At 47.5% G+C, this 26031-nt stretch overlaps 1 protein-coding gene across 2 annotated transcripts in view; it reads left to right on the forward strand.

Annotated features, from left to right (window-relative positions):
• CD200 (CD200 molecule) overlaps positions 1 to 26031 on the forward strand; it is a 376933-nt gene that overhangs the window by 104957 nt on the left and 245945 nt on the right. For both annotated transcript variants that reach the window (XM_030203676.1, XM_030203677.1), the window contains exon 2: positions 17178 to 17259. In XM_030203676.1, coding sequence (XP_030059536.1) covers positions 17178 to 17259 — 82 coding nt within the window. The remainder of the gene's footprint in view (positions 1 to 17177; positions 17260 to 26031) is intronic.

Here is a 26031-nt window from a genome sequence, read left to right on the forward strand (position 1 = left end):
AGCTCTCTCCATGGATTGAAGTGTCAGTCATCGTCGGCCCTAGAGGTTTCGCATATTTTACCCACCGCACAAAAAACTTGGAAATGGTTATGTAAATTACATCACTGCTCCTACAGAGTCACTCCCTTTTTGCCAATATGTGGTAATCCAGCTTTCCCGCCAGGTGACCTCGACAAATTTGCTAAATAGATACTTTTGTTCTGTTTTCACAGAAGAAAATCCTGGAGAAGGACCGCGATGGACTGGAAAAAGTACAAATGAGAATGAAGTGGATAGAGCACCATTCACGGAAGAGAGTGTGTATCAACAACTTGAAAAGCTAAAGGTGGACAAAGCCATGGGACCGGACGGGATCCACCCCAGGATATTGAGGGAGCTCAGAGAGATTTTGGCAGGTCCTCTTAAAGATTTGTTTAATATATCCTTGCAGACGGGAGAGGTTCTGAGGGATTGGAGAACGGCGGATGCGGTTCCTCTTCACAAAAGTGGTGATAGGGAAGAAGCTGGAAACTACAGGCCGGTAAGCCTCACTTCGGTTATTGGAAAAGTAATGGAAGTGATGCTGAAGGAAAGGATAGTGAATTTCCTGGAAGCCAATAAGTTGCAAGATCCGAGACAACATGATTTTACCAAAGGGAAATCGTGCTAAACGAATCTCATTGAGTTCTTTGATTGGGTGACAGGAGAATTGAATCAGGGACGAGCTATGGACGTAATCTACTTAGATTTCAGCAAAGCTTTTGACACGGTTCCCCACAGGAGGCTCTTAAATAAACTGTATGGGCTGAAGATAGGACCCGAAGTGGTGAATTGGATTAGGAACTGGTTGACGGACAGACGCAAGAGGGTGGTGGTGAATGGAATTCGCTCGGAGGAGCGAAAGGTGAGTAGTGGAGTGCCTCAGGGATCGGTGCTGGGGCCGATTCTGTTCAATATATTTGTGAGTGACATTGCCGAAGGGTTAGAAGGTAAAGTTTGCCTATTTGCGGATGATACTAAGATTTGCAACAGAGTGGACACCCGGGAGGGAGTGGAAAGCATGAAAAGGGATCTGAGGAAGCTAGGAGAATGGTCTAAGGTTTGGCAATTAAAATTCAATGCGAAGAAATGCAAAGTGATGCATTTAGGGAGTAGAAACCCACGAGAGACTTATGTGTTAGGCGGGGAGAGTCTGATAAGTACTGAGGGGGAGAAGGATCTTGGGGTGATAGTATCCGAGGATCTGAAGGCGACGAAACAGTGTGACAAGGCGGTGGCCATAGCGAGAAGGTTGCTAGGCTGTATAGAGAGAGGTGTGATCAGCAGAAGAAAGGAAGTATTGATGCCCCTGTACAAGTCGTTGGTGAGGCCCCACCTGGAGTATTGTGTTCAGCTTTGGAGGCCGTACCTTGCGAAGGATGTTAAAAAAATGGAAGCGGTGCAAAGAAAAGCTACGAGAATGGTATGGGATTTGCGGTCCAAGACGTATGAGCAGAGACTTGCTGACCTGAACATGTATACCCTGGAGGAAAGGAGGAACAGGGGTGATATGATACAGACGTTCAAATACTTGAAAGGTATTAATCCGCAAAAAAATCTTTTCCGGAGATGGGAAGGCGGTAGAACGAGAGGACATGAAATGAGATTGAAGGGGGGGCAGACTCAAAAAAGATGTCTGGAAGTATTTTTTCACGGAGAGGGTGGTGGATGCTTGGAATGCCCTCCCGCGGGAGGTGGTGGAGATGAAAACGGTAACGGAATTCAAACATGCGTGGGATATGCATAAAGGAATCCTTTGCAGTAGGAATGGATCCTCAGAAGCTTAGCCGAAATTGGGTGGCGGAGCTGGTGGGGGAAGAGAGGTTGGTGGTTGGGAGGCCAGGATAGTGGAGGGCAGACTTATACGGTCTGTGCCAGAGCCGGTGATGGGAGGCGGGACTGGTGGTTGGGAGGCGGGGATAGTGCTGGGCAGACTTATATGGTCTGTGCCCTGAAGAGCACAGGTACAAATCAAAGTAGGGTATACACAAAAAGTAGCACAAATGAGTTATCTTGTTGGGCAGACTGGATGGACCGTGCAGGTCTTTTTCTGCCGTCATCTACTATGTTACTATGTTACATTTGGCAAATGGAAAGCCCAAGGAGCAATATACTTACAGCATATAATTACTGAGGAAGGGAAACTGAGATCGTACTCAGAACTCCAAGATTTGAAGCTTTTTGGACAAAAAAATTATTTTCACTATTGGCAATTAACCCATTATGTGTCCAGCTTGCCATGGGAGGAACTAGCAGAGGATGCTCAGGAGGAACTGGCTTCTGCCCTCTCTTTGAATTCTCAACAAAAAGTGCCTTTATCGTTCCACCATAGGCATATTAAGGACACCAAATCTGAGTTGGACTATGCTAAATATGCTAAAGAATGGGGATGAGATCTAGCAATCCAGATTCCAACAAACGTGTTTCAAGAACATGCATTAGCATTAAGGTGGATGACTCCATGGACAGCATGTTGGGAACTACAATATAGGTTTGCATTAAGGCTCCATGTTCCCCCCCGTCGAGCATTCCACATGGGCTTGTGATTGGATGGGACGTGCCCAAAGTGTGGAGGGAGCGGGGCGACATTGGGGCATATGTTTTGGAGATGCCCGAGAGTCATGAAGTTCTGGACTAGTCTCCTTGCCCAAACGACAAGCCTATGGGATACAAAATGGAACCTATGGTAAGCCCGAACTCGGTACTCCACGGCCTCAAAGTTATGTGGCTTTTGTGAAGCGGGCAACCCTGATGGCAAACAAGTCTATTCTAATTGACTGGTTAGACACATGGAGCGATTATTCGTTAAGGAACGGCCACAACAAGAAGTTGAACGGTTCGTGGACAGATGGAACCCGTTCTTACGAACTAAGCCTTCTGGAACACGGAGTCAGTTGTTGAATATATAGACAAATGTTTTAAGAAGTTCATTGATTTGATATGTACCTAGATAGAAGGGAGGGAAGGGAAGGTAGGGATAGAGGGAAGGGAGGAGGCAATGTAGAAGGGGGGCAGAATAGGAAGATTAGGAAGAATATTGCATAACTGATGACATACAGCATTATTGGAGTCAAGTTTACATTGTTTGTATTGTTGTGTCATCAATAAAAAAGATTTAAACACAAATGGCATAGCGGCCGCAGCCGTGTTCGGCGGGAAGCACCGGCATCACCGCTCTGAGGTGCAGCAAGACTTGTAAGGTCTCCTCTACCGCTGCCTGTTTTACGGCAGTGCTGCATCGGGACTCCACAAACACGTCTCTCACTGGGGCACCGAATTCCAGTCGGTAACCTTCTCTGATCAGGCCCAGGACCCACTGATCTGAGGTAATCTTGGTCCACTCCTCTAGAAAGAGGGAAAGACGTCCTCCTATTGCAGGCAAGGAGGAGTGGACTGGCGTCCCATCATTGTGGAGGACGCCCCTGAACTCCTGGCCTTGAACCGGCCCCTGCGGAACGTTTGTCCGAGCGAAAGGAGTTCCTCTGCTGAAAACGGGCACGTTGAGAAAACCCAGCAGAGCGCCCCGAGCGATACCTTCGAGCTTCACAGAAGCAAGGTCTGGAAGAGGAGGGAAACACAGAGCCCTTGTAAGAAGGCCTCGGCCTATCCTCAGGTAACCTCTGGGGTTTATATTCCCCCAGGTCCTTCACAGTCTTCTCCAATTCCTCTCCAAATAACAGGAGGCCCCAAAGGGTAGCCTCACCAGCCTTTGCTTAGAAGCCATGTCAGCCGCCCAATGACGTAGCCAAAGAAGGCGGCAGGCGGACACCGCCACAGACATCTGTTTAGCCGAAGCTCTGACCAGATCATAAAGGGCGTCAGCCAAAAATGACAGGGCCGACTCTATCTGCAGGGCAATCTCAGAAAGGGGACCCGCACCATCGGCAGGCTGTTCCACCGTCTGCTGTAGCCAGGAAAGACATGCCCGGGCTGCATAGGAACTGCAAATAAGTACATAAGTACATAAGTAATGCCACACTGGGAAAAGACCAAGGATCCATCGAGCCCAGCATCCTGTCCACGACAGCGGCCAATCCAGGCCAAGGGCACCTGGTGAGCTTCCCAAACGTACAAACATTCTATACATGTTATTCCTGGAATTGTGGATTTTTCCTAAGTCCATTTAGTAGCGGTTTATGGACTTGTCCTTTAGGAAACCATCTAACCCCCTTTTAAACTCTGCCAAGCTAACCGCCTTCACCACGTTCTCCAGCAACGAATTCCAGAGTTTAATTACGCGTTGGGGGAAGAAAATTTTTCTCCGATTTGTTTTAAATTTACTACACTGTAGTTTCATCGCATGCCCCCTAGTCCTAGTACTTTTGGAAAGCGTGAACAGACGCTTCACATCCACCTGTTTCACTCCACTCAAGGCAAGGCCCGCAATTTCAAAGGACCGCTTCAGCGCGGACTCCAGCCGCCGATCCTACATGTCCTTCAAAGCGACCCCTCCCTCTACTGGGAGAGTGGTCTTTTTTGTCACCACTGTGACTAATGCATCCACTTTAGGCATCCCCAAAGGGGCCAAGTGCTCCTCATTCAGAGGGTAAAGCTGACCCATAGCCCTGGCCACTTTCAAAGGCCCATCGGGGTCAGACCACTGAGCTGAAATAAGCTCTTGGATGGAGTCATGCACAGGAAAGGCCCGAGTAGGCTTCTTAGTACTCGCCATCCTAAGATTAACAGAGGAGGCATCGCCTTCAGCAGGATCATCAATCCAGAGGGCCTGCAAGACGTCAGTAATGAGAGCTGGCAGCTCATTGCGGTGGAAAATCCGGACCGCATTGGGATCATCCAAATCCAGTGGCAAACAGGCACCCTCCTCTGGATCATCTGTCCCTGAGGGTCTGCTCGATCCCTCAGACTCTCCACAGCCCGACCACGGGGGAGAAAAAGGATATGCGCCACTTTCAGCTAGGGAGTGTGACATCATCAGGGAGGGCCTTGATAAGGAAGTGGTGTTGTTTCCTTCAGGGCCTTTGCAACAGTTGTGTTGGCTTTAGGTAGGGTGGTGCAGTGTGCACTTCTGACATTGTGTCTAGTTTCCCTGCTTGCTTTTGCTAAGGTCCAGGTTAGTGTTAGTGCAGTGTGCACTGGTGTCTATGTGTTTAGCTTTCCTGCTTTTCCCTTTGGTTCCCCTGCTTTTCCCTCTTGGTTTTGGAAGCATTGCTGTGTGTAGGGCTTTGGAAGCTCTGTTGCTGATAGAAGTACTTCAGGGTTTGGTGTTGTTAGGAACACTGCAGAGTTTGCTGTTAGAAGTACTTCTGGTGTTTGTGCTATTGGGAGCATTGCAGTCTTTGCTGTTGGTGTTTGGTGATTTAGAATCACTTTTGGCTTATGTGTTAGCTTCCCTTCTTTTTCCTTGTGGCTCCCCTGTCTTCCCTTTTAGTGCTAGGAGCTCTTCTGGTTGCTTGCCAGAGTAGTGCTTAGGAAGCACCTTGTTAGTTGTATCTAGCTTGCTAGAGCAGTGCTTAGGTAGCTGGTTAGTTCTGTGTTTAGCTTATTAGTGTAAAGCTCTGCTTGTAGCTTGGTGCTTAGTAGCACCTGTGTTAGCTTTGTGTTTAGTTCCCTGCTCTGTTAGTCTAGGGCTTAGGAAGTCCCTTTCTTGAGCAGGGATTAGGAGCTCCTGTTTAGTATAGGGCTTAGGAAGTCCTTTTGTCAGTTTACTGTTAGGAACACTCCTGCTGGTTTAGGGCTTGGGAGCACGTAGATCAGTTTAGGGTTAGGAGCACTTCTGTTTCCAGTCCTGGTCCCTAAGTCATCCGGTATCCAGTAAGTCCTGTCGGCTACTCGAACCCAGGAGCTCAACTCTTGGGGGGCTTAGTAGCTAAGTACAGGTGAAGCTGTTGGACCAGTCCAGTGTGCTCCAGTCCCGTGTTCCGGTCCTGTGTCCTCCAGTCCGGGGGACCAGTCCAGGGTGTTCCAGTCTGGTGTGCTCCAGTCCAGTGTGTTCCGGTCCGGTGTGTGTTCCAGTCCTGTGTCCTCCAGTCCGGGGGATTCCAGTCCATGTGTTCCGGTTCGCTGGGCAGTGCCTGCAGTCCCTGCCGGTGTGCTTACCCAGTGTTGGTTGGTGGGTTTTGCCTGCTGCTGTCGCTCCTCGGTAGCAGCCCAAGGGCTCACGTTTGCTCCCGGGCTCTGAACCTGAGAACCTGACAGATTGCAAAGGCCATGAGCCCGGCAAGAACCCCCGCCCAGCTGACCCAGCTGGGGTCCAGCTCCATCGTTGTTCTTGGTCCTTCTATGACTCTTCGTCAGTATCGGAATAAACTTTTGTCTCATCCTGTTTTGAAGAAGACCCCTGAAGCAGCAGCTGAGAGAAAACGTGTCCGGTGGCTTGGAATCGCTGAAAACCCAGTTTCAGATATGGACCCTTTCATCATGCTCTCAGAGTATCGCCGCAGCCTTGTCCTGAATCCAGCTTTGTGGGATACTCCGGAAGCTGTCGCTGAGAGAAGACGTCTTGGGAATTCCACGCTCTGGGCCCAGCAGGGGTCCAGTCCCGTTCAAGCAGTGCGCCCAGACAAGCCTCTGAATCCAGTCCGAGCAGCGCGTTCAGCCAAGCGTCAGAGTCCAGTCCGAGGGACGCTGCTGACCGAGCCTCCGATGCCAGTTCAAGTGGCGCTTCCATTCGAGTCTCCGAGTCCAGTCCGAGGGATGCTTTTGACTGAGTCTCCGATTCCAGTCCAAGCAGCGCTTCAAGCCAAGTCTCTGCATCCAGTTCAAGTGGCGCTGTCTACTGAGCCTCCTAGTACCAGTTTGGATCCCAGTTCCAACCCCATTTTTGATCTGGATCCGTTTCTGACACTCCAGGATTACCGGGTTGCACTTTTGTCTGATCCAGCCCTGAAGAATACTCCTGAAGCTGCAGCGGAAAGAAGGCGTGTCTCCTGGCTTGGGTTCGAAGAAAACCCAGTTTCTGCTATTGATCCCTCTACCAAGCTGTTCTTTTACCGCTTCCAACTCCTCTCGGAGCCAACCCTACGGGATACTCCGGAAGCCCAAGCTGAAAGAAGGTGGCTTCCTGATTTTTCCCGCCAAACTTCCGAGTCCAGCCTGAAGGGCTTTGTCTGCCAAGCTTCTGAGTCCACACTGAGTTCCAGCCCAGTGCCTGAGTCTGTTTTGAGTTCCAGCCCAGATGCTGAGTCCGGAGCGAGATGCAGCAGTGACAGCCGAGATGCTGAGTCCGGAGCGAGTTGCAGCAGTCCCAGGCAAGATACTGAGTCCGGGTCAAGTTGGAGTTCCAGTCCCAGGCAAGATGCTGAGTCTGGATCGAGTTGGAGTTCCAGGCAAGATGCTGAGTCTGGACCGAGTTGGTGTTCCAGTCAAGATGCTGAGTCTGGATCGAGTTGCAGTTCCAGTCAAGAGGCTGAGTCTGGATCGAGTTGCAGTCCAAGCCGGGATGCTGAGGCTACACCGAGTGATGAGACCATGATGAGTGCTGAGTCTACACCGAGTGCAGAGCCCAGCCGAGATAATGAGTCCACGATGGGTGCTGAGTCTGCACCGAGTGCAGAGCCCAGCCGAGATGATGAGTTCACGATGAGTGCTGAGTCTGCACCGAGTGCAGAGTTCAGCCGAGATGCCGAATCAGAATTGAGTTGCAGTTCCAGTCAAGATGCTGAGAGTTGTAGTTCCAGTCAAGATGCTGAGTCTGGATTGAGTTGTAGTTCCAGTCAAGATGCTGAGTCTGGATCGAGTTGCAGTTCCAGTCAAGATGCTGAGTCTGGATCTAGTTGTAGTTCCAGTCAAGATGCTGAGTCTGGAGTGAGTTGCAGCATTGGCAGTCAAGATGCTGAGTCTGGATCGAGTTGTAGTTCCAGTCAAGAGGCTGAGGCTGGATCGAGTTGTAGTTCCAGTCAAGATGCTGAGTCTGGAGTGAGTTGTAGTTCCAGTCAAGATGCTGAGTCTGGATCGAGTTGCAGTCCCAGCCGGGATGCTGAGTCTACACCGAGTGATGAGTCCATGATGAGTGCTGAGTCTGCACCGAGTGCAGAGGCCAGCCGAGATACTGAGTCCACGATGAGTGCTGAGTCTACACCGAGTGCAGAGCCCAGCCAAGATGACGAGTCCACGATGAGTGCTGAGTCTGCACCGAGTGCAGAGTTCAGCCGAGATGCCGAATCAGAATTGAGTTACAGTCCCAGGCAAGATGCTGAGTCCGGGTTAAGTTGGAGTTCCAGTCCCAGGCAAGATGCTGAGTCTGGGTCAAGTTGCAGTCCCGGCCAAGATGTTGAGTCCGGTGAGAGTTGGAGTTCCAGTTCCAGGCAAGATGCAGAGTCCGGGTCAAGTTACAGTCCCGGCCAAGATGCTGAGTCCGGTGAGAGTTGCGGTCCCAGCCAAGATGCTGAGTCCGGGTCAAGTTGGATTTCCAGTCCCAGGCAAGATGCTGAGTCTGGGTCAAGTTGGAGTTCCAGTCCCAGGCAAGATGCTGAGTCTGGGTCAAGTTGCAGTCCCGGTCAAGAGGCTGAGTCCGGGTCAAGTTGCAGTCCCGGTCAAGAGGCTGAGTCCGGGTCAAGTTGCAGTTCCGGCCAAGATGCTGAGTCCGGAGCAAGTCCCAGTGCCAGCCGAGATGCTGAGTCTACGTTGAGTACCGAGTCCAGCCAAGAGGCTGAGTCCGAATTGAGTGGCAGTTCCGGCCAAGAGGCTGAGGCCGGATCAGATTGCAGTCTCAGGCAAGATGCTGAGTCTACTCTGAGTTCCCACTTCAACCAAGACGTTGAACCCCTCCTGAGTTCCAGCTCCAGCCAAGAGGCAAGGTCCAGTCTGAAGTCCTGTTCGAGTTCCTGTCCGGCTTTAGATTCCAGGATGGGTGTGGGCTCTAGCCCAGTTCTGGCTGCTACAGTGGAGTGCCAGGAAGTCAAGGAAGTTGTGGATTCCTTCAAGAGATGGTTCCTGTTGAATAGGACTCCACTTGGTGCATCCAAGACTCTGATCCTGCCTAGCAGCCGTACTAAAGAGCCTCGTGGCGGCCAAAGCCACTCTGGTTTCCAAGTTCCAGATGTACTAGTTACTTCCTGCCCAGCCATCCAGATTTATGTTGTGAAACCCATTGGGAGATTTCATCACAGCTACCCATGGAGACCTAAATTGTCTTTTGAGACCTGGAGCTCCTGTGGGGACACGGGAGCCTTGAGGGGGAGGTGCTGTTATGATTGGGGTCTGAACCCCTCTCAAACTTACCTCTTTCCTGGGGGTCAGCTTCTTAGCTGGCTTCTGTTTCTTTTCTCTGTCCTTTCTGAGCTGGCTCTGTCTCTCTGTGCTGGCAGCTTCCAGCAGCATGGGGTTAATTGTTTTACTTTACTACAGCTGTGTGTTGCCTGAGTTGCTCTAACTCTCTTTGGGTGTACTGGCTTCAAGGGTTTCACGGTTTTGCATTGGTGTGGGTTGGGCCTCTCTGGGTCAGTGTGCTTTTGCCTAGGTCTAGGGAGTGTGACATCATCAGGGAGGGCCTTGATAAGGAAGTGGTGTTGTTTCCTTCAGGGCCTTTGCAACAGTTGTGTTGGCTTTAGGTAGGGTGGTGCAGTGTGCACTTCTGACATTGTGTCTAGTTTCCCTGCTTGCTTTTGCTAAGGTCCAGGTTAGTGTTAGTGCAGTGTGCACTGGTGTCTATGTGTTTAGCTTTCCTGCTTTTCCCTTTGGTTCCCCTGCTTTTCCCTCTTGGTTTTGGAAGCATTGCTGTGTGTAGGGCTTTGGAAGCTCTGTTGCTGATAGAAGTACTTCAGGGTTTGGTGTTGTTAGGAACACTGCAGAGTTTGCTGTTAGAAGTACTTCTGGTGTTTGTGCTATTGGGAGCATTGCAGTCTTTGCTGTTGGTGTTGGTGATTTAGAATCACTTTTGGCTTATGTGTTAGCTTCCCTTCTTTTTCCTTGTGGCTCCCCTGTCTTCCCTTTTAGTGCTAGGAGCTCTTCTGGTTGCTTGCCAGAGTAGTGCTTAGGAAGCACCTTGTTAGTTGTATCTAGCTTGCTAGAGCAGTGCTTAGGTAGCTGGTTAGTTCTGTGTTTAGCTTATTAGTGTAAAGCTCTGCTTGTAGCTTGGTGCTTAGTAGCACCTGTGTTAGCTTTGTGTTTAGTTCCCTGCTCTGTTAGTCTAGGGCTTAGGAAGTCCCTTTCTTGAGCAGGGAATAGGAGCTCCTGTTTAGTATAGGGCTTAGGAAGTCCTTTTGTCAGTTTACTGTTAGGAACACTCCTGCTGGTTTAGGGCTTGGGAGCACGTAGATCAGTTTAGGGTTAGGAGCACTTCTGTTTCCAGTCCTGGTCCCTAAGTCATCCGGTATCCAGTAAGTCCTGTCGGCTACTCGAACCAGGAGCTCAACTCTTGGGGGGCTTAGTAGCTAAGTACAGGTGAAGCTGTTGGACCAGTCCAGTGTGCTCCAGTCCCGTGTTCCGGTCCTGTGTCCTCCAGTCCGGGGGACCAGTCCAGGCAGACGGGGAATTTACCCATCTATGAGCGTGTTTCCAATGCTCGGGGGAGGAAATAACCTCTGAAGTCATCCCTGGGGCATCAACACCCGGAGGGAAGCCAGGAGGCAACACAGTGTCAGACACCTACGGCAGAGCTCTTTTCAGCATAAAAGCCTTATGCATTAAAAGCACAAACTCAGGGGAGAAAAACTCACCCTGACCCTCCGCCTCCGAATTAGGAGAAACGGATGTAGGAGCTCCTCTGGCAGCCTCTAAACGAGGCGTCCCCCTGCACTCAGACTCCTCCGCAACAGCCCCGCTGCTGATCTGCATTTACCACAACGGGAGCAGCGCTTAACTCCTTCAGCAGCCATTGTCCGTTTTTTCACAGGACAGGAATATAGCAATAAAATGGCGGCTTAGCGCCAAAACTTACCCCGATCGGAACGGTGTCCGCGGGACCTCCCCGGAGGAGCTGGGCACCACTCTCACCTCAGAAGACTGAGTGAATGAGCTCCGGTCAAGCTGCACAGAACCAGGATCACTGGAAAAAGCCTCAGAACAGCCACGCAGTAAAAGCGAGCTCTTTTTTTTTTTTTAACGCTGCGAGGAAAGTTGGAGGCAGGCAGCAACAGAGGGACTCCGGGAGGCGGGGGGAATGGGTAAGGCAGAGAAAGGGCGAATCTATATGCCTTTAAAGTGGGCACCACCAGCCACAACACCCCTGCTCAACTGGCAAAGCACAGGAGCCACCCCAGGCAGTCTGAAATCCAGGAGCTGATCAAGCTACGTCCACATCTCCTGGGAGATAGAGAAATACTGAAGGCAGTTGGGGCTAGCCATCCTAGAGGCACTATGGTCTTTCAGTGTTCTCTATCTCCACCTGCTGGTAGGCGGATACAACCCATCAGTTAATGGATACATCTGCTGCTGATGACAAGGAAATGACTAGATTTGCGTACACAACTTAAGTTGCGCTATACAGAATCCAGGGGAAAATGATTTACATACCCTGGGGCCAATCCATACAGACAGAATTATGAATATAAACAGTATTTAAATATAATCCTTGTCCTTGGAATCACTATAGATTGCAACCTATCTCTTGACTACCAAGCAGCAGACACTACAAAGAAAATGTTCCACTACTTTCCAAGAACTGTATTCCAAAACCTTGTCCAATCCATGTACTTGCCTATGCTGACTACTGCAATGGAATTTACGCAGGATGTAAGGAAGAAATCTTAAAGAAATTACAAAGAGCTTAAAATACATATTAGGAAAAAAAACAATTTCAAAGCGCTAGACCTCTTCTCAAAAAATTACACTGGCTACCTATCAAAGCACGCATAGCCTTCAAGATCTGTGCCCTGGTCTACAGAATAATCTTTGGCCTCTCGCCGAGCTATATGACCAGCCTAACAGACCTATCCATCCGCAACATAAACAGGGGCAAAGATCCTGCCTAACCCCTCCACTTCCCTAGATGTCAAGGCTTAAGATCCAAATCTACATATTTATTTGTTGCATTTGTATCCCACATTTTCCCACCTATTTGCAGGCGCAATGTGGCTTACATTATTCCGTAATGGCGATCGCCATTTCCGGAATGAGAAATACAAAGTGGTATTGCATTAAAGTTCATAAGTGACAGAGTAGATTAAGCAGTCAAGTACAGAGAATTCATATTCAGAATGAGAAATGAAGTGGTACAGCTTCCCACATGTCTGCACCAAATTCTAGAACACACTACCGAAAGGCTTAAAGTTCATGAACCTACTGTTTCAAAAACACCTGAAAGCCCACTTACTCGGAAAGTTCCTTTTTAATGACTCTACAGAGTAAAGCAGACCAAAAGAAACACCCCCAAAATCATGAAAATGGACAGAACTGAGCTAATCCTCTGTCACCTCAAACAGCTGTACTACACGTAATTAGACTGAAAAAAGTTAAATATAAACCATACTGTAACCGGATAACTATAATGGAATGGTATACCTCACTGATCCTTCATAAATGTAACCTTTCTACTTTTAGACAACTGTAAGCCATATTGAACTGACCATTAGGTTGGAAAATGTGGGGTACAAGTGCAGAAAATAAATAAATAAAATGACTTAGCTGCCATTTTGTATAGAATCTGAATTTTGCATATTTGTCTGTCTGGAATAAACTATAGTTTGAATAGCCTATTGGCTAGTGCAGTGGCCTGAGAACCAAGGGGTCCTTTTATTAAGCAGTGGTAGAGCTAACACACGCCAAAGTGACACTACCACCAAGATAGCGTGGGCACCCGATGCTATTTCCTGTGGTAGAAAATATTTTTCTATTTTCTACCGTGGAGGTGTTCCTAGCGGTAATCGGGTCAATGGGTGGCAGTAAAGGCTCAGGCAGTATATAGCCATACGCTACTTTTGATTTTAGTGCATGGCCATTTACTGTCCCATAAAAAAAGCCTTTTCTCCCAGCCATGGTAAGAACTGGCCCAGCACGCACCAAACTACTACAGGCCACTTTTTACCACAGCTTAGTAAAAGGACCCCAAGGGAACTGTGTTCAATTCCCACTGCAGCTCCTTGGGACTCTAGGCAAATCACTTATGTAAACCACTTTGATTGTAACCACAGAAAGGCGGTATATCAAATCCCATTCCCTTTCCCTTCTAAAAAGGGTTTGATCTGACAAATCATCCTCAAATTACATACGATTTTCTTCACTTCCATGCACACATGTGGTACCATACTTTTTAATATTCCAAAAGTCTTCAATACAGATCATAAGAAACGTAGATATAAAATTAAATAAAAAAGAGGATAAAGGTGATCCTTGCCACTTGACATTAGATTCTAACAGTTATACCCAGAATTAAAAAAACTGGTAAAGACCTGGCTCTGCCATCAAACCATTGCATTAGTTACTCCAGAATTCTATAAAAGTTACTAAAAATTGTGTGCACAAATTTGGGCAAAAATTAGCAAAAATAATTGATCAATTATCGGTGCTAATTGTCATTAATTAAAATAATGTGCATAAATTTACACGCCCTGACCCAGGTGTAAATTTTACATATGATCCAAACAGGGGGTGCGACCATGGGAGGGTCATGGGCGGATCCAAATTTTTTATAATTTGATATACTGCCTAACTGGAAAACCATCTCAGCAGTTTACATAGCTAAAATACTCAGAAGTACGTAGAAAGGAATGCTGTATTCTTGATAAGAAAAAGTATAGAGAGATGGAGACTGAAAGGAAATAGAGAGGAGCACTAAAAATCTGTATCATCCCTAATGGAGGGAGAGTAGAGTAGATAAAAGTGTCTGCATAGTTTGTCCTGGGAAAGGTTTGAAGATGAGCTTCAAGCTATTTTAAAAGCTGCTGGCAGTGGAACAGATGCTTTTAGGGGATCTTTTACAAAGGTGCGCTAGTGTTTTTAGCTCACGCTAAAAATTCTTGTTCGCTAAACATTAAAATGCCCATAGGAGTATAATGGGTGTCTTTGCGTTTAGCGCATGCTAATTTTTAGCGCACACTAAAAATGCTAGTGCGCCTTTGTAAATGGGGCCCTTAATGTTGAGGGCTTTGTAATAGGAGGAGCAATTGAAATCAAGAGGGTTTGTGAAACAGTAGTTCTGATATGGAAAGTGATATGCAAAACATGTGGTACATAAGATACTACAGTTTTAAGTTCCTATAATTCGCCACAGAACAGAGGTGTTTAAGACCAAGTGATACCTGTCAATGAGTTTCAGTTATAAAGGGGCCACGAATACTTGTGCAAGGGAGAAAGCTCAATCACTGCACATTTCATCAATTAGACTCCATCACACATTTGACCCCTGACTCAGGCGTTATGCGCTGAAAGACAGCCTGTGTCGGGTCATTTATGGAAGATTGATGTTCAAGTTATATGATTAAAGGAACTGTGTCCTCATTTTGAAGGCTGTTGGTGCTTTTTTTGCTGAAAAAAATAAAGCCAGCATTTATAGAGCTTTAGTAGACAGTTGTCATTACCAGATATTTATGCCTCATTCATGATGAGTTCCAAACAAAAATGAACCAAATCAGAAATTTACAACCTTAAAATACCACGTCTTTTCAGGCAGGTATTGCTCTGTCCATTCAGGGCATTCCTACAATTTATATGCACAGTTATAGAATAAAGGGGATATGCGCCTAATTTAGGTGTGGGGATTTACATCAGGGTTTCATTGATGTAGATGGTTATGCCTAAAAGTAGTCACAGTTCCTGGCACTAAGCACTATTCTATAAATGGCGCTATTTTTTTCGGCTCTGATTTTTTTAGATACCATTTATCGAATTCAGTCTGCATAAACCACTTGGCAGCAATTGTTATTGTGATCAACAGTATATTAAGACACTATAAATAAGTAAATGATAAAATAAATCCCTGAGGGATTCCCTGAGCTGTGTGACAAGCTGCAGAAAATTGTTTTGCCAGACCCTAGTCTTAAAAGAAAAGAAAACAAAAAAACCTTCAACCATATCAAAACATTACCTATGACACCAGCATCACTCAGTCAAGAGAGTAAAATATCATGATCCACTAGATCGAATGTTGCAGAGAGATCCAATTGTATAACAAAGACCTGTCTACCACCATCTATTAGTGTCCTCAATCAACCAATAAAGCAGCCAGAACTGTTTCTAAACAAAATCACAGAACCCCAACTGAGATGAATCAAGTAATTCAAAGCCTGCTACAGCTATCTCAGGTATCTTACCTGCGCTGGTGGCTGCCGTACGCTAATGCCAACACAGCCCATTCACTTTGAATGGGCTGTGTCTGCATTGCGTGGCGTAGTAAACAGGGGAGTTAGTCAATACCAGGAGAGATTCACTATTACTGGAAGAGAACTATTGAGGGGGAGATTTCAGAAGCTAAATTAAAGATATTTTTCATGGTGGACCATATACTTTTCCAAAAACCTCTGGTATATTTGCATTCATATGGCAAGACAAGGATCTAAAAGACAAAAACTCCTAGCAGTGTCTTTTAACCATTTTAAGAGAAACAAATGAAAAAAAAAACATTCCAGCAACAGAATACCACACAGCTGGAGAAATTTTAGGAATATGTTTATGTTTATTAAAACTTTCTTTACTGCTCTAGCTGACTTCTCTTCTTGCTCTGACCCTGATTAGGCCATAGGTGAGGAGATACCTCCCTTTATACTCTCCTGAATTTTGAGGAATTTTTTTTTTTTTAAATCAGCAAAATCCTCTGATGAAGTCCCTCACTCATGTTCCTACCCCCTAGGAGGATGAATAAAAATTGTAACCACCCTGAAAAGTTCTTTAGTGAGGTTTTGACTTCACACTACCAGTTTAGAGTAATACATTTCTCTTCCCTTATCATTTTGTATTCTCTGATCTGTGTTCACCATATCATTCTGGAGGCATCACTCAAAGACTCCTGTCACACTCTTTCCAGTTTTCAACACTCTTTGTTCGTATTCAATAGTCTAGATGTATACCACAGGGAAGTGACAGCTCAGGGAGTTTTCATAAGCTGATGAGGGGCCATCCTATCTAAAGAGTCCTGCACTGAATCATTCCAGTCTTCTAGTAACAAGATAGTCAAGTTATCTTTTGAAGGGCGCAAATTGTTAACCCCTCCCCCCCATACCAATAACAAGTCCTTCTTCTTGAAGATTGCTTAGGCCCTCCTAATTCAACTTTACAGAAATTGATTTGATCTCCCTCCCATCAGGTTAATAGATGATACCTGTAATTGCATTGAACTTATTCCCAACTACTTGAGAACAACCCATATTTACCAATTTTAAATTTAAATCCTCTAAGACATTAAGGCATGATAAAACCTCTGGATCCAATATGTTCTACAAATAGAAATTAAAATCCCCTACAATTACTATTGAGTGGAAGCAAGTTATATGTTATAGAAGCAACAATTGAACTCATCCACTATCAATGACCAACTCCCAGGGGGTTTGTAGATCACCAAAAGACTATTCATCCTAAAATGATGCAACCTCACCTTGAGTGAGAGACCCTGCAAACCAATATCCATTACTGAGTCAATCACCTCTACCTCCAAAACCTCATTAAAAATCGCCACAATCCCACCTCCCTTCTTATCTATTCTAGCTATAGAGTGAATGGAATACACCTGTGGACATATCATCTTTCATAAAGGACTATCACTTTCCTATATCACCCATTACATTTCCTCCTTCCTATTATAAAAGAAATCTGCCTATTAATTCATTATCAATCAATTAAAAATACCTTTCCTGGCTGCTAAAGCATAACATTATCTTCTCCTTCCTAGTTAATAAAACCTTCAATTATCTAAATCTCATCTATTCCTTTCTATCTACTGAGGCCTCAATTATTTGTTCGCTTATTGCCTTCCACAAATTACTGGGGTAGTGGAAACTCCAGCTTTGTCCAATTGCTTCTCTTAGAAATCCCCCAAAATAAAGCAATGAATCATTATCCAGACCAATTGCCAGGTACTCCGAGCCCCAAAATATAGGATTATCTAGACTAGTTGCAGGTACACCAAGCCCCATAATGCAGCGTTTTCAAAACTGGCTGCAGACACTGAGCCTGGAGATGTGTTGTTGCATAATTTGAAGAAGTGTTAAGTATAAATACTGTAGACCATGTGCTGGAGATTAATTCTCATTATAAAACCAAGCTATCTTGTAAACTTTAAATCTCTTAACATCAGTCCTTTCCTGTGTGTGTGTGTGTGTTTGTATTTTCAGATGAAAGGATGTCATACCTGCTGTCTCTGTTTCTGGGACTTGATTTTCTGTGTAATGTCCATGGCGCTGTATAGCAGTCAAGGTAAGGAAGACTGAGAATATACTGTGCACATCAGTGAGCAGCCAGGAGCCAACAAACAGAACACACTATTAGGCTGATGTTGTGTACGCTGAAGCTTAGCATATGGATTCCTGATGCACATGAAAAAAAATATTGAACCCAGTGCTGTAACCTAATCATATGCAAATAATTTACTTGCATAAATGTGTGCAAACATTGGAAAGCGTGCTGGTTACCATGGAAACATGCACATATGGGCATACATTAACAGCAGAATCAATATTTTGTGTACAAAAAATTTGTATCAGCACCTGGAGTTGTATGCACATATAAGCACATGCATGTGGGGATTGTTATTCTGTTCATGCATGAAGATTATTGATATGATATTTAACTTGATATGATATTTAACACAAATCGGGAGATAGCCGGCCATCTCCTGAACCCGGCCAAATCGGTATAATCGAAAGCCGATTTTGGCCGGCGCCAACTGCTTTCCGTCGCGGAGCCGGCCAAACTTCAAGGGGGTGTTTCGGCAGGGTACAGAAGGCAGGATGGGGGGCGTGGTTACAAGATGGCCGGCTTCGCCTGATAATGGAAAAAATATGGCCGGCTCTGATGAGCATTTTGCCGGCTTCACTTGGTCCATTTATTTTTATGACCAAGCCTCAAAAAAGTGCCCCAATTGACCAGATGACCACCGAAGGGAATCGGGGATCACCTCCCCTTACTCCCCCAGTGGTCACCAACCCTTTCCCACCCAAAAAAAAAATTTTTTTACACATTTTTTTACCAGCCTCTATACCAGCCTCAAATGTCATACCCAGCTCCCTGACAGCAGTATGCAGGTACCTGGAGCAGTTTTTTGTGGGTGTAGTGCACTTCAGGCAGGTGGACCCAGGCCCATCCCCCCCTATCTGTTACACTTGTGGTGGTAAATGGGAGCCCTCCAAACCCCCCCAAAACCCACTGTACCCACATGTAGGTGCCCCCCCTTCACAGGGCTATGGTAGTGGTCTAGAGTTGTGGGGAGTGGGTTTTGGGGAGATTTGGGGGGCTCAGCACCCAAGGGGAGGGAGCTATGCACCTGGGAGCAATTTTTATTTATTTTTTTAATTTTTAGAAGTGCCTCCTAGGGTGCCCGGTTGGTGTCCTGGCATGTGAGGGGGACCACTGCACTACAAATGCTGGCACCTCCCACGACCAAATACCTTGCATTTTGCCGGGTTTGAGACGGCCGGGCCCGGTTTCCATTATGGCTGAAAACCGAAGCCGGCCATCCCTAAACCCGGCGATCTCAACATTTGACCTAAATGTTGAGATTTAGCCGGCACCAACCGTATTATCGAAAGAAAAGATGGCTGGCCATCTTTTTCGAAAATACAGTTGTCTTCGCCCATTTACGGAGCCGGCCCCGGAGATGGCCGGCGTCGTTCTATTATGCCCCTCAATGACACTCCCACTGAACCTCGTCGTTGGCAAGGTGCTCACCTTAGCTCCTCTTCCTTCTGCCATTTTTTTTTAAGCGACCCCTCCCATTCAAGAAAACAAGAAAAAAATTGCTGGTCGTTCATTTAAGTTCACAAAAAAGAGAAGAAACAGGCATGAAATCCTCACTAATGCTAGCTCAGAAAATGAGCCAACTTTTTAGTCCTCCTCAGACCATGCATTAAAGCCCTGGCATTAGAAAATTGTACACAGGGCCTTCAGGTCTTCTGCACACTTCTTTGCATCTATGTTTAATAGTATTAAACTCCTTTCTATCTAGGGGGGGCCATAATAGTGTAGAAAACTGTGTGCAGAACAGATGCTAATCCCTGAGCGAAGGCTCTCACATTTTATTACATTAACCTCTCTGTACATATCTGTACAGAACATTGCGTGCTTAGGTCTCACAGGGGATCTCAGCTTACCACCTGATGCTCTCATGCACATCTGTATACAGCACAGAAGAAAAGTGGGAAATGGACCAATGACTCCAGGAGAATGGGAGATAGATTTAAAGAATCACTTTATTGAATGACTCGACACAGACAACTGTGTTTCGGCCAGGAGGCCTGCCTCAGGAGTCTGTCCACAGAAATTCAATCATTCGCTACGTCTGTCTTTCTCTCCACTGCATTTTTCTTCTCTCCCCAGACCCTTCCTACGTATTTTCTGCCCTGCGATTCTCCGATCGCCCCCTTTCTAGAGCTGCGGTGGGCTCTGCCCCCCGGTGGTTGAACTAGCACTGGGAGCCTGCCACTCCTGATACAGAACACATTATGGGGCAATTCTATAAGTGAGCACCTCCTTTTAGGTACCTCAATGCTTTGTGGTGAGAGTCTATCCTATAATGGCATCTGGGTGCCCTGATTCTATTATAGAATACTAGTACTAGCAAAACCCAACATCGGCACCTGTAATCTAGGTGCCCACAGTTACACCAGCCATAGATCTGATATAACCGGGGGGGGGGGGGGGGGGCACTTAAATGCATAAAAGGTGTGTATAACTTACAGTTGTCATGTCCCCTGCTTACACAAGGTATGGGCATCTGAGGATATGGCGGGCATCTTGGATTTGGGCATCTCCAGGATAGGGCAGCCATCTCAGAGGTGGGCGCCTTAGGATGGGGCCTCAGGAAAGAAGCCCATATTTGGGCTTGAGGGTGTCTCCGGTGGGGGCAGCCATCTTGAAGACAGCTGTGCATGTTTGGGCTTAATTCCTGTCCTATTTAAAGCCCTGCCTCCAGTCCTTCCACACTTCGGCTTCTATTCAGTTTCCTGGGTAGTTGCAGTGCTTCTGGTTTTGCAACTATTTGCTGCCTGGTATTGACCCCTGCCTGATTCTGGACTTGCTACTGTTTGCTGCCTGGTATTGACCTCTGCCTGATCCTGGACTTGCTACTGTTTGCTGCCAGGTATTGACCTCTTCCTGATCCTGGACTTGCTACTATTTGCTGCCTGGTATTGACTCCTGCCTGATTCTGGACTTGCTACTGTTTGCTGCCTGGTATTGATCTTTGCCTTTTCCTGGATCTGCTGCTGCTTGCTACCTGGCACGGACCACTGTTTGCTCCTGGTCCTGCTTTTGCCCATTGCTTGGCCATGCCCCGTGGACTTTGTTCTGGACTCCGTTCACTCTGCTGTTTGCTTCCTGCACCTGGGGGCTCAACCCCTGGGGAACGGAGGGGGGCACAGGGGGAACAGGGTTGGCCAACAGTCCGGTGAGGAATCCTCCTCCATTGAGCACAAGGGCTCACATCTCCACTGGGCGAGCCTGACAGAAAGCCGAAGCCATGAGCTCATCGGACAAGTCCGAGATTGCCGAGTTGGCCCGAATCGTACAACAGCAGCAAGGACAGCTGAACCAACTTTCCACGCACTGCAAAATGTTTGCTCCCAGATGCAGACGATACAGGCGGACCGCTAGGTGGCTCCTAGCCCCCTGGAGCTGGTGGGATCTCCCTTGGGACTCCGGCTGCCGGACCTACCACGCTTTGATGGCACACCTTCTGCCTGCCGAGGTTTTATCAACCAATGCAGAATGCTATTTGAAATGCAGCCCCGGGCCTTTCCATCTGATCAAGTCAAAATCACATATATGATGACTCTCTTGTCCGGACCAGCTCTGGCTTGGGCCACTCCTCTTTGGGAACAGAGAGATCCCCTGCTAACTAATTTCAACTAGTTCCTACGTCAATTCCGGATGGTGTTCGACATTCCCGAAAGACCATCCTCCACCGCTGGAGAGCTGTTGCGAGTACAGCAGGGTACAGACTCGGTGGGGGTATATGCTATTCGCTTCCGGACTCTTGCTGCGGAACTTGGCTGGAACCAAGAAGCCTTGACTGCCATATTCTGGCAGGGATTAAATAGCCGTATTAAAGATGAGTTAGCCAGATGAGAGGTACCTGCATCGTTGGATGCAGTGATCTCCCTATGTACCCGAGTGGATGTCCGATTTCAGGAAAGAGCCCGGGAACGGGCGAATCAGCGTCTAGACCACGTTCCACCTCGGGGTCACAGTCACGTCATTCTCCTCAGAGGGCACTGGGGCCAGCGGCGGAGAGTCCCGAAGAATCAATGGTAATGGGCCGATCCCGACTCTCCGAGAAGGAGCGAGCTTTGCGCTGAAAGAATCAACTCTGCTGCTACTGCGGAGGGACCGGCCATATGGTGGCTTAATCTCCTTGTAAGTTGGGAAACGGCCAGACCCAGGACCACTGAGGCGGGCGGCCCTGGGTCATGTATTCGCTAAGCCTGAACAAGTATCCCCATTACATGAAAGATTGGTTATTGTTCCATTGACCCTGCAATATCAGGATTTCACAGTGTCCATCTCGGCTTTGATAGATTCGGGAGCCAGAGGTAATTTCATCGCCGCCGGACTCCTGACGGAGTTAGGTAATCCTTGTGTGCCCTGTGGATCGCCCCTGCAGGCCTTGCCTCACCCTATCACGCAAATCACCAAACCTTTACAAATGAGGCTGGGGAGTGAGTCATGATGAGACGATCCAATTGTACGTGCTCCCTCAGGCTATTCACCCGGTAATCCTGGGCATGCCCTGGATACGCCAGACACATGCCTCAGATTAACTGGAAGACCGGCGATGTGGCTAGTTGGAGCCCTCGGTGTCAGGAGACCTGCCTTAAACTCAGGGTCTCATCTAGAGGGAGTGTGAAGGTAGCAACAGGAGGTATGAAGGCTTGCAGTTCTCAACTTCCTACTGAGTATCAGGCATTCCGGGACGTGTTTGATGCCCAGGAAGCGGATGTTCTTCCTCCTCATCGCCCTTTTGATTGTGTGATTGACTTTGTGCCTGGACAGATCCCTCCTCGGGGACGATTGTATACCCTGTCCCATGGGGAGTCTGATGCCATGCACCAGTACGTCCAGGAGAATTTGAAGAAAGGATTCATCCGTCCTTCCTCCTGGATTCTTTTTTGTGTCCAAGAAGGATGGCTCTTTACGTCCATGTATTGATTATCGGGGGTTAAATTCCATCATGATTAAAAACAGGTATCCTTTACCCCTTATTCCAGAGCTCTTTGATCGTCTCCAAGGGGCCACCATTTTCTCCAAGTTGGACCTGAGAGGTGCTTATAACTTAGTGCGTATCCAGCCAGGGGATGATTGGAAGATTACGTTTAACACCCATTAGGGGCACTTTGAATATGTAGTCATGCCTTTTGGCCTGTGTAACGCCCCAGCGGTCTTCCAGGACTTTGTCAACTCCATCTTACAAGATTTGTTATACTCCTCAGTAATTGTCTATCTGGATGATATCCTTGTTTTTTTCCAAATCACCCCAAGAACACGTAAAGCATGTGCGGGTGGTACTTCAAATGCTACAAGAGAATCACCTATTCACCAAACTTGAGAAGTGTGAATTCCATCAACAAAGTATCCCTTTTTTGGGATACATTATCTCAGCTACTGGGTTGTGGATGGACCCCAGGAAAGTCCGGGCTATTCAAGATTGGCCACGCCTGCAGGGCTTACGGGCGATACAAAGGTTCTTGGGCTTCGCCAACTACTATAGACAATTTATTCATCAATATTCAGTAGTGGCAGCTCCCCTTACCGCCTTGACGAAGAAGGGAGCCAATGTGAGGGATTGGACACCACAAGCTATTGAAGCCTTCGAAAGCTTAAAAAAGGCTTTCTTATCTGCCCCGGTTCTTCACAGTCCGGATACCTAGCGGCCATTCATTCTGGAGGTGGACGCTTCAGCCTTAGGAGCTGGGGCTATCTTATCACAGACTTCAGATATAGGGAAGAGGCACCCTTGTTTCTTTTTTTCTAAAAAATTTACCGCAGCGGAACAAAACTATATGGTCAGAGATCGAGAGCAACTGGCCCTTAAACTGGCCTTTGAGGCATGGCGATATCTCTTGGAGGGGGCAGTACATCCGATTTCGGTTATCACTGACCACAAGAACCTATTGTATCTGTAGGAGGCGAAGAGACTTAATCCCCGTCAGGCCATGGTCCTTGTTTTTCGCCCGCTTCAATTTTCGTCTCAGTTTTCGCCCTGCAGTTAAAAATGTACAGGCTGATGCCCTGTCTATAGCTTTTGACCTGCCAGAGGAGATTGAGGAGTGGAGTCCTATGTTGGATCTGACCTGCATCGCTGCTTCAGCACTACCTACCCAGATCCCTTCCAAGATTCTCGTATCCCCTCGGTTCAGGAGGAAAATACTTAGATGGGGACATGCTTACAGGATTGCGGGACACCAGGGCTACCATAAGACGTTACACCTTATTTCCCGGTTTTACCAATGGCCTCATATGGCCCAAGATGTCCTGCAGTTTGTCACCACTTGCCCTACGTATGCTCAATACAAGAACCCTCCCGGAAAGCCATGGGGGCTGCTCCAACCATTACCAGTCCCACAAGCGCCATGGCAAGAAGTCTCCATGGACTTTATAACGGAGCTACCGCCCTCTCAATGTTGTACGGTTATTTGGGTGGTGATTGACCGATTCTCACGTATGGCACACTTCATTCCCCTAAAGGGGCTTCCATCAGCAGCAGCTCAAGCCCAGCAGTTAATCCTCCATATTTTCCACCTCCACGGATTACCAATACGTATCATCAGTGACCAAGGGCCTCAGTTCACGTCCCGATTCTGGAGGGCTTTATGTACAAGCTTTGGTATCATGAACCACTTCTCATCGGCATACCATCCTGCAACCAATGGTACGGTGGAGCGGGTTAATCAGACGCTGAAACTGTATCTGCGGATGCATGTTAATATTCGGCAGGATGACTGGGCCTTGTTGTTACCATGGGCAGAATTCGCTTATAACAGTAGCCTTCACTCGGCCTCTCACACCTCTCCGTTCTTCGCAGCCTACGGATGGCACCCACGACTGCCTCTCCCCATGCCACAGGTGACCGGAGACGTTCCAACCGCTGCTCCACCTCAACTGCAAAGGACCTTAACAGTCCTCTGGAAAGTTTGGGATGAAGTACAGTCACACCTCCAACAAGCCACGGAGACATATCGACGATTTGCAGATCAGAAGAGGCACTCTGCACCACTACTCCGGCCAGGACAACAGGTATGGCTCAATACCAAATATCTCAAACTCAAACTGCCTTCTTTTAAGTTCGCTCCTAGATTCATTGGACCGTTTGCCATTACTGAGCGGATAACATAGTAACATAGTAGATGACGGCAGAAAAAGACCTGCACGGTCCATCCAGTCTGCCCAACAAGACAACTCATATGTGCTACTTTTTGTGTATACCCTACTTTGATTTGTACCTGTGCTTTTCAGGGCACAGACCGTATAAGTCTGCCCAGCACTATCCCCGCCTCCCAACCACCGGCTCTGGCATAGACCGTATAAGTCTGCCCAGCACTATCCCCGCCTCCCACCACCTGCTCTACGATTGCCTCCACACTTCAAGATACATAATGCGTTTCATGTATCTTTACTCAAGCCATTAGTATCCTCCAAGTGGCACCCCAAACCCAAAGTGGGGCCAATCCTGGAGGTCTCCTCAGAACCTGAGTATGAAGTACAAGAAATACTGGATTCAAAGTTTAAACGGGAACGACTGTACTATCTGTTGGCATGGAAGCACTATGGACCTGAGGATAACTCATGGGAACCAGCAAATCAGATTCATGCTCCCAGCTTGCTACGGGATTTCCATGATCGATACCCCTCTAAACCAGGCCCAGGGTGGAGGGGGAGGCATTAGGGGAAGATACTGTCATGTTCCCTGCTTACGCAAGGTACGGGCATCTGAGGATATGGCGGCCATCTTGGATTTGGTCATCTCCAGGATAGGGCGGCCATCTCAGAGGTGGGCGCCTTAGGATGGGGTGGCCCTCTTGGAGCTGGGCAGCCTCAGGAAGGAAGCCCATATTTGGGCTTGGCGTCTCCGGTGGGGGCAGCCATCTTGAAGACAGCTGTGCATGTTTGGGTTTAATTTCTGTCCTATTTAAAGCCCTGCCTCCAGTCCTTCCACGCTTCAGTTTCTATTGGTTTCCTGGGTAGTTGCAGTGCTTCTGGTTTTGCTACTATTTTCTGCCTTGTATTGACCCCTGCCTGATTCTGGACTTGCTACTGTTTGCTGCCTGGTATTGACCTCTTCCTGATCCTGGACTTATAAGTACATAAGTTATGCCATACTGGGAAAAGACCATGAATGGGATGTAAACATACCAGGCTATAACCTTTTTAGGAAGGATAGGGAGGGACGTAAAGGTGGAGGAGTAGCTCTGTATGTGAGAGATGATATCGCAGCAACTGAAATGACAGGGAAGTGGGGAAAGGAAGAAGCGATATGGATCACCTTAGAAAGAGAGGATAGAACCTTGGTCCACGTGGGTGTTGTCTATAGACCCCCGACACATTTGGAAGAACTAGATAAAGATCTGATCGCTGATATTCAAAAGTTGGGGAAGAAAAGAGAGGTGCTGTTGTTGGGAGATTTTAATCTGCCGGATGTAGATTGGAAGGTTCCGTCTGCAAAATCAGAAAGAAGTAGAGAGATTGTGGATGCTTTCCAAAGTGCTCAGCTCAGACAAATGGTGAACGAACCCACGAGGGAGGGAGCCACGTTGGATCTGGTGCTCACGAATGGGGATAGTGTGTCAAATGTCCGAGTGGCTGCACACCTGGGAAACAGTGACCATCAAACGGTTTGTTTTGATATAACGGCTCATGTGGATGGCAGCCACTCTAAACGCAAAGTCCTGGATTTCAAGCGAGCTGACTTTAACAAAATGGAAGAATACCTAAGGAAGGAGCTGAGGGGCTGGGAGGACATACGAGAAGTGGAAGGAC

This window comes from Microcaecilia unicolor, chromosome 5, assembly GCF_901765095.1.
Source record: "Microcaecilia unicolor chromosome 5, aMicUni1.1, whole genome shotgun sequence".
In the NCBI taxonomy this organism is placed as follows: Eukaryota; Metazoa; Chordata; class Amphibia; order Gymnophiona; family Siphonopidae; genus Microcaecilia; species Microcaecilia unicolor.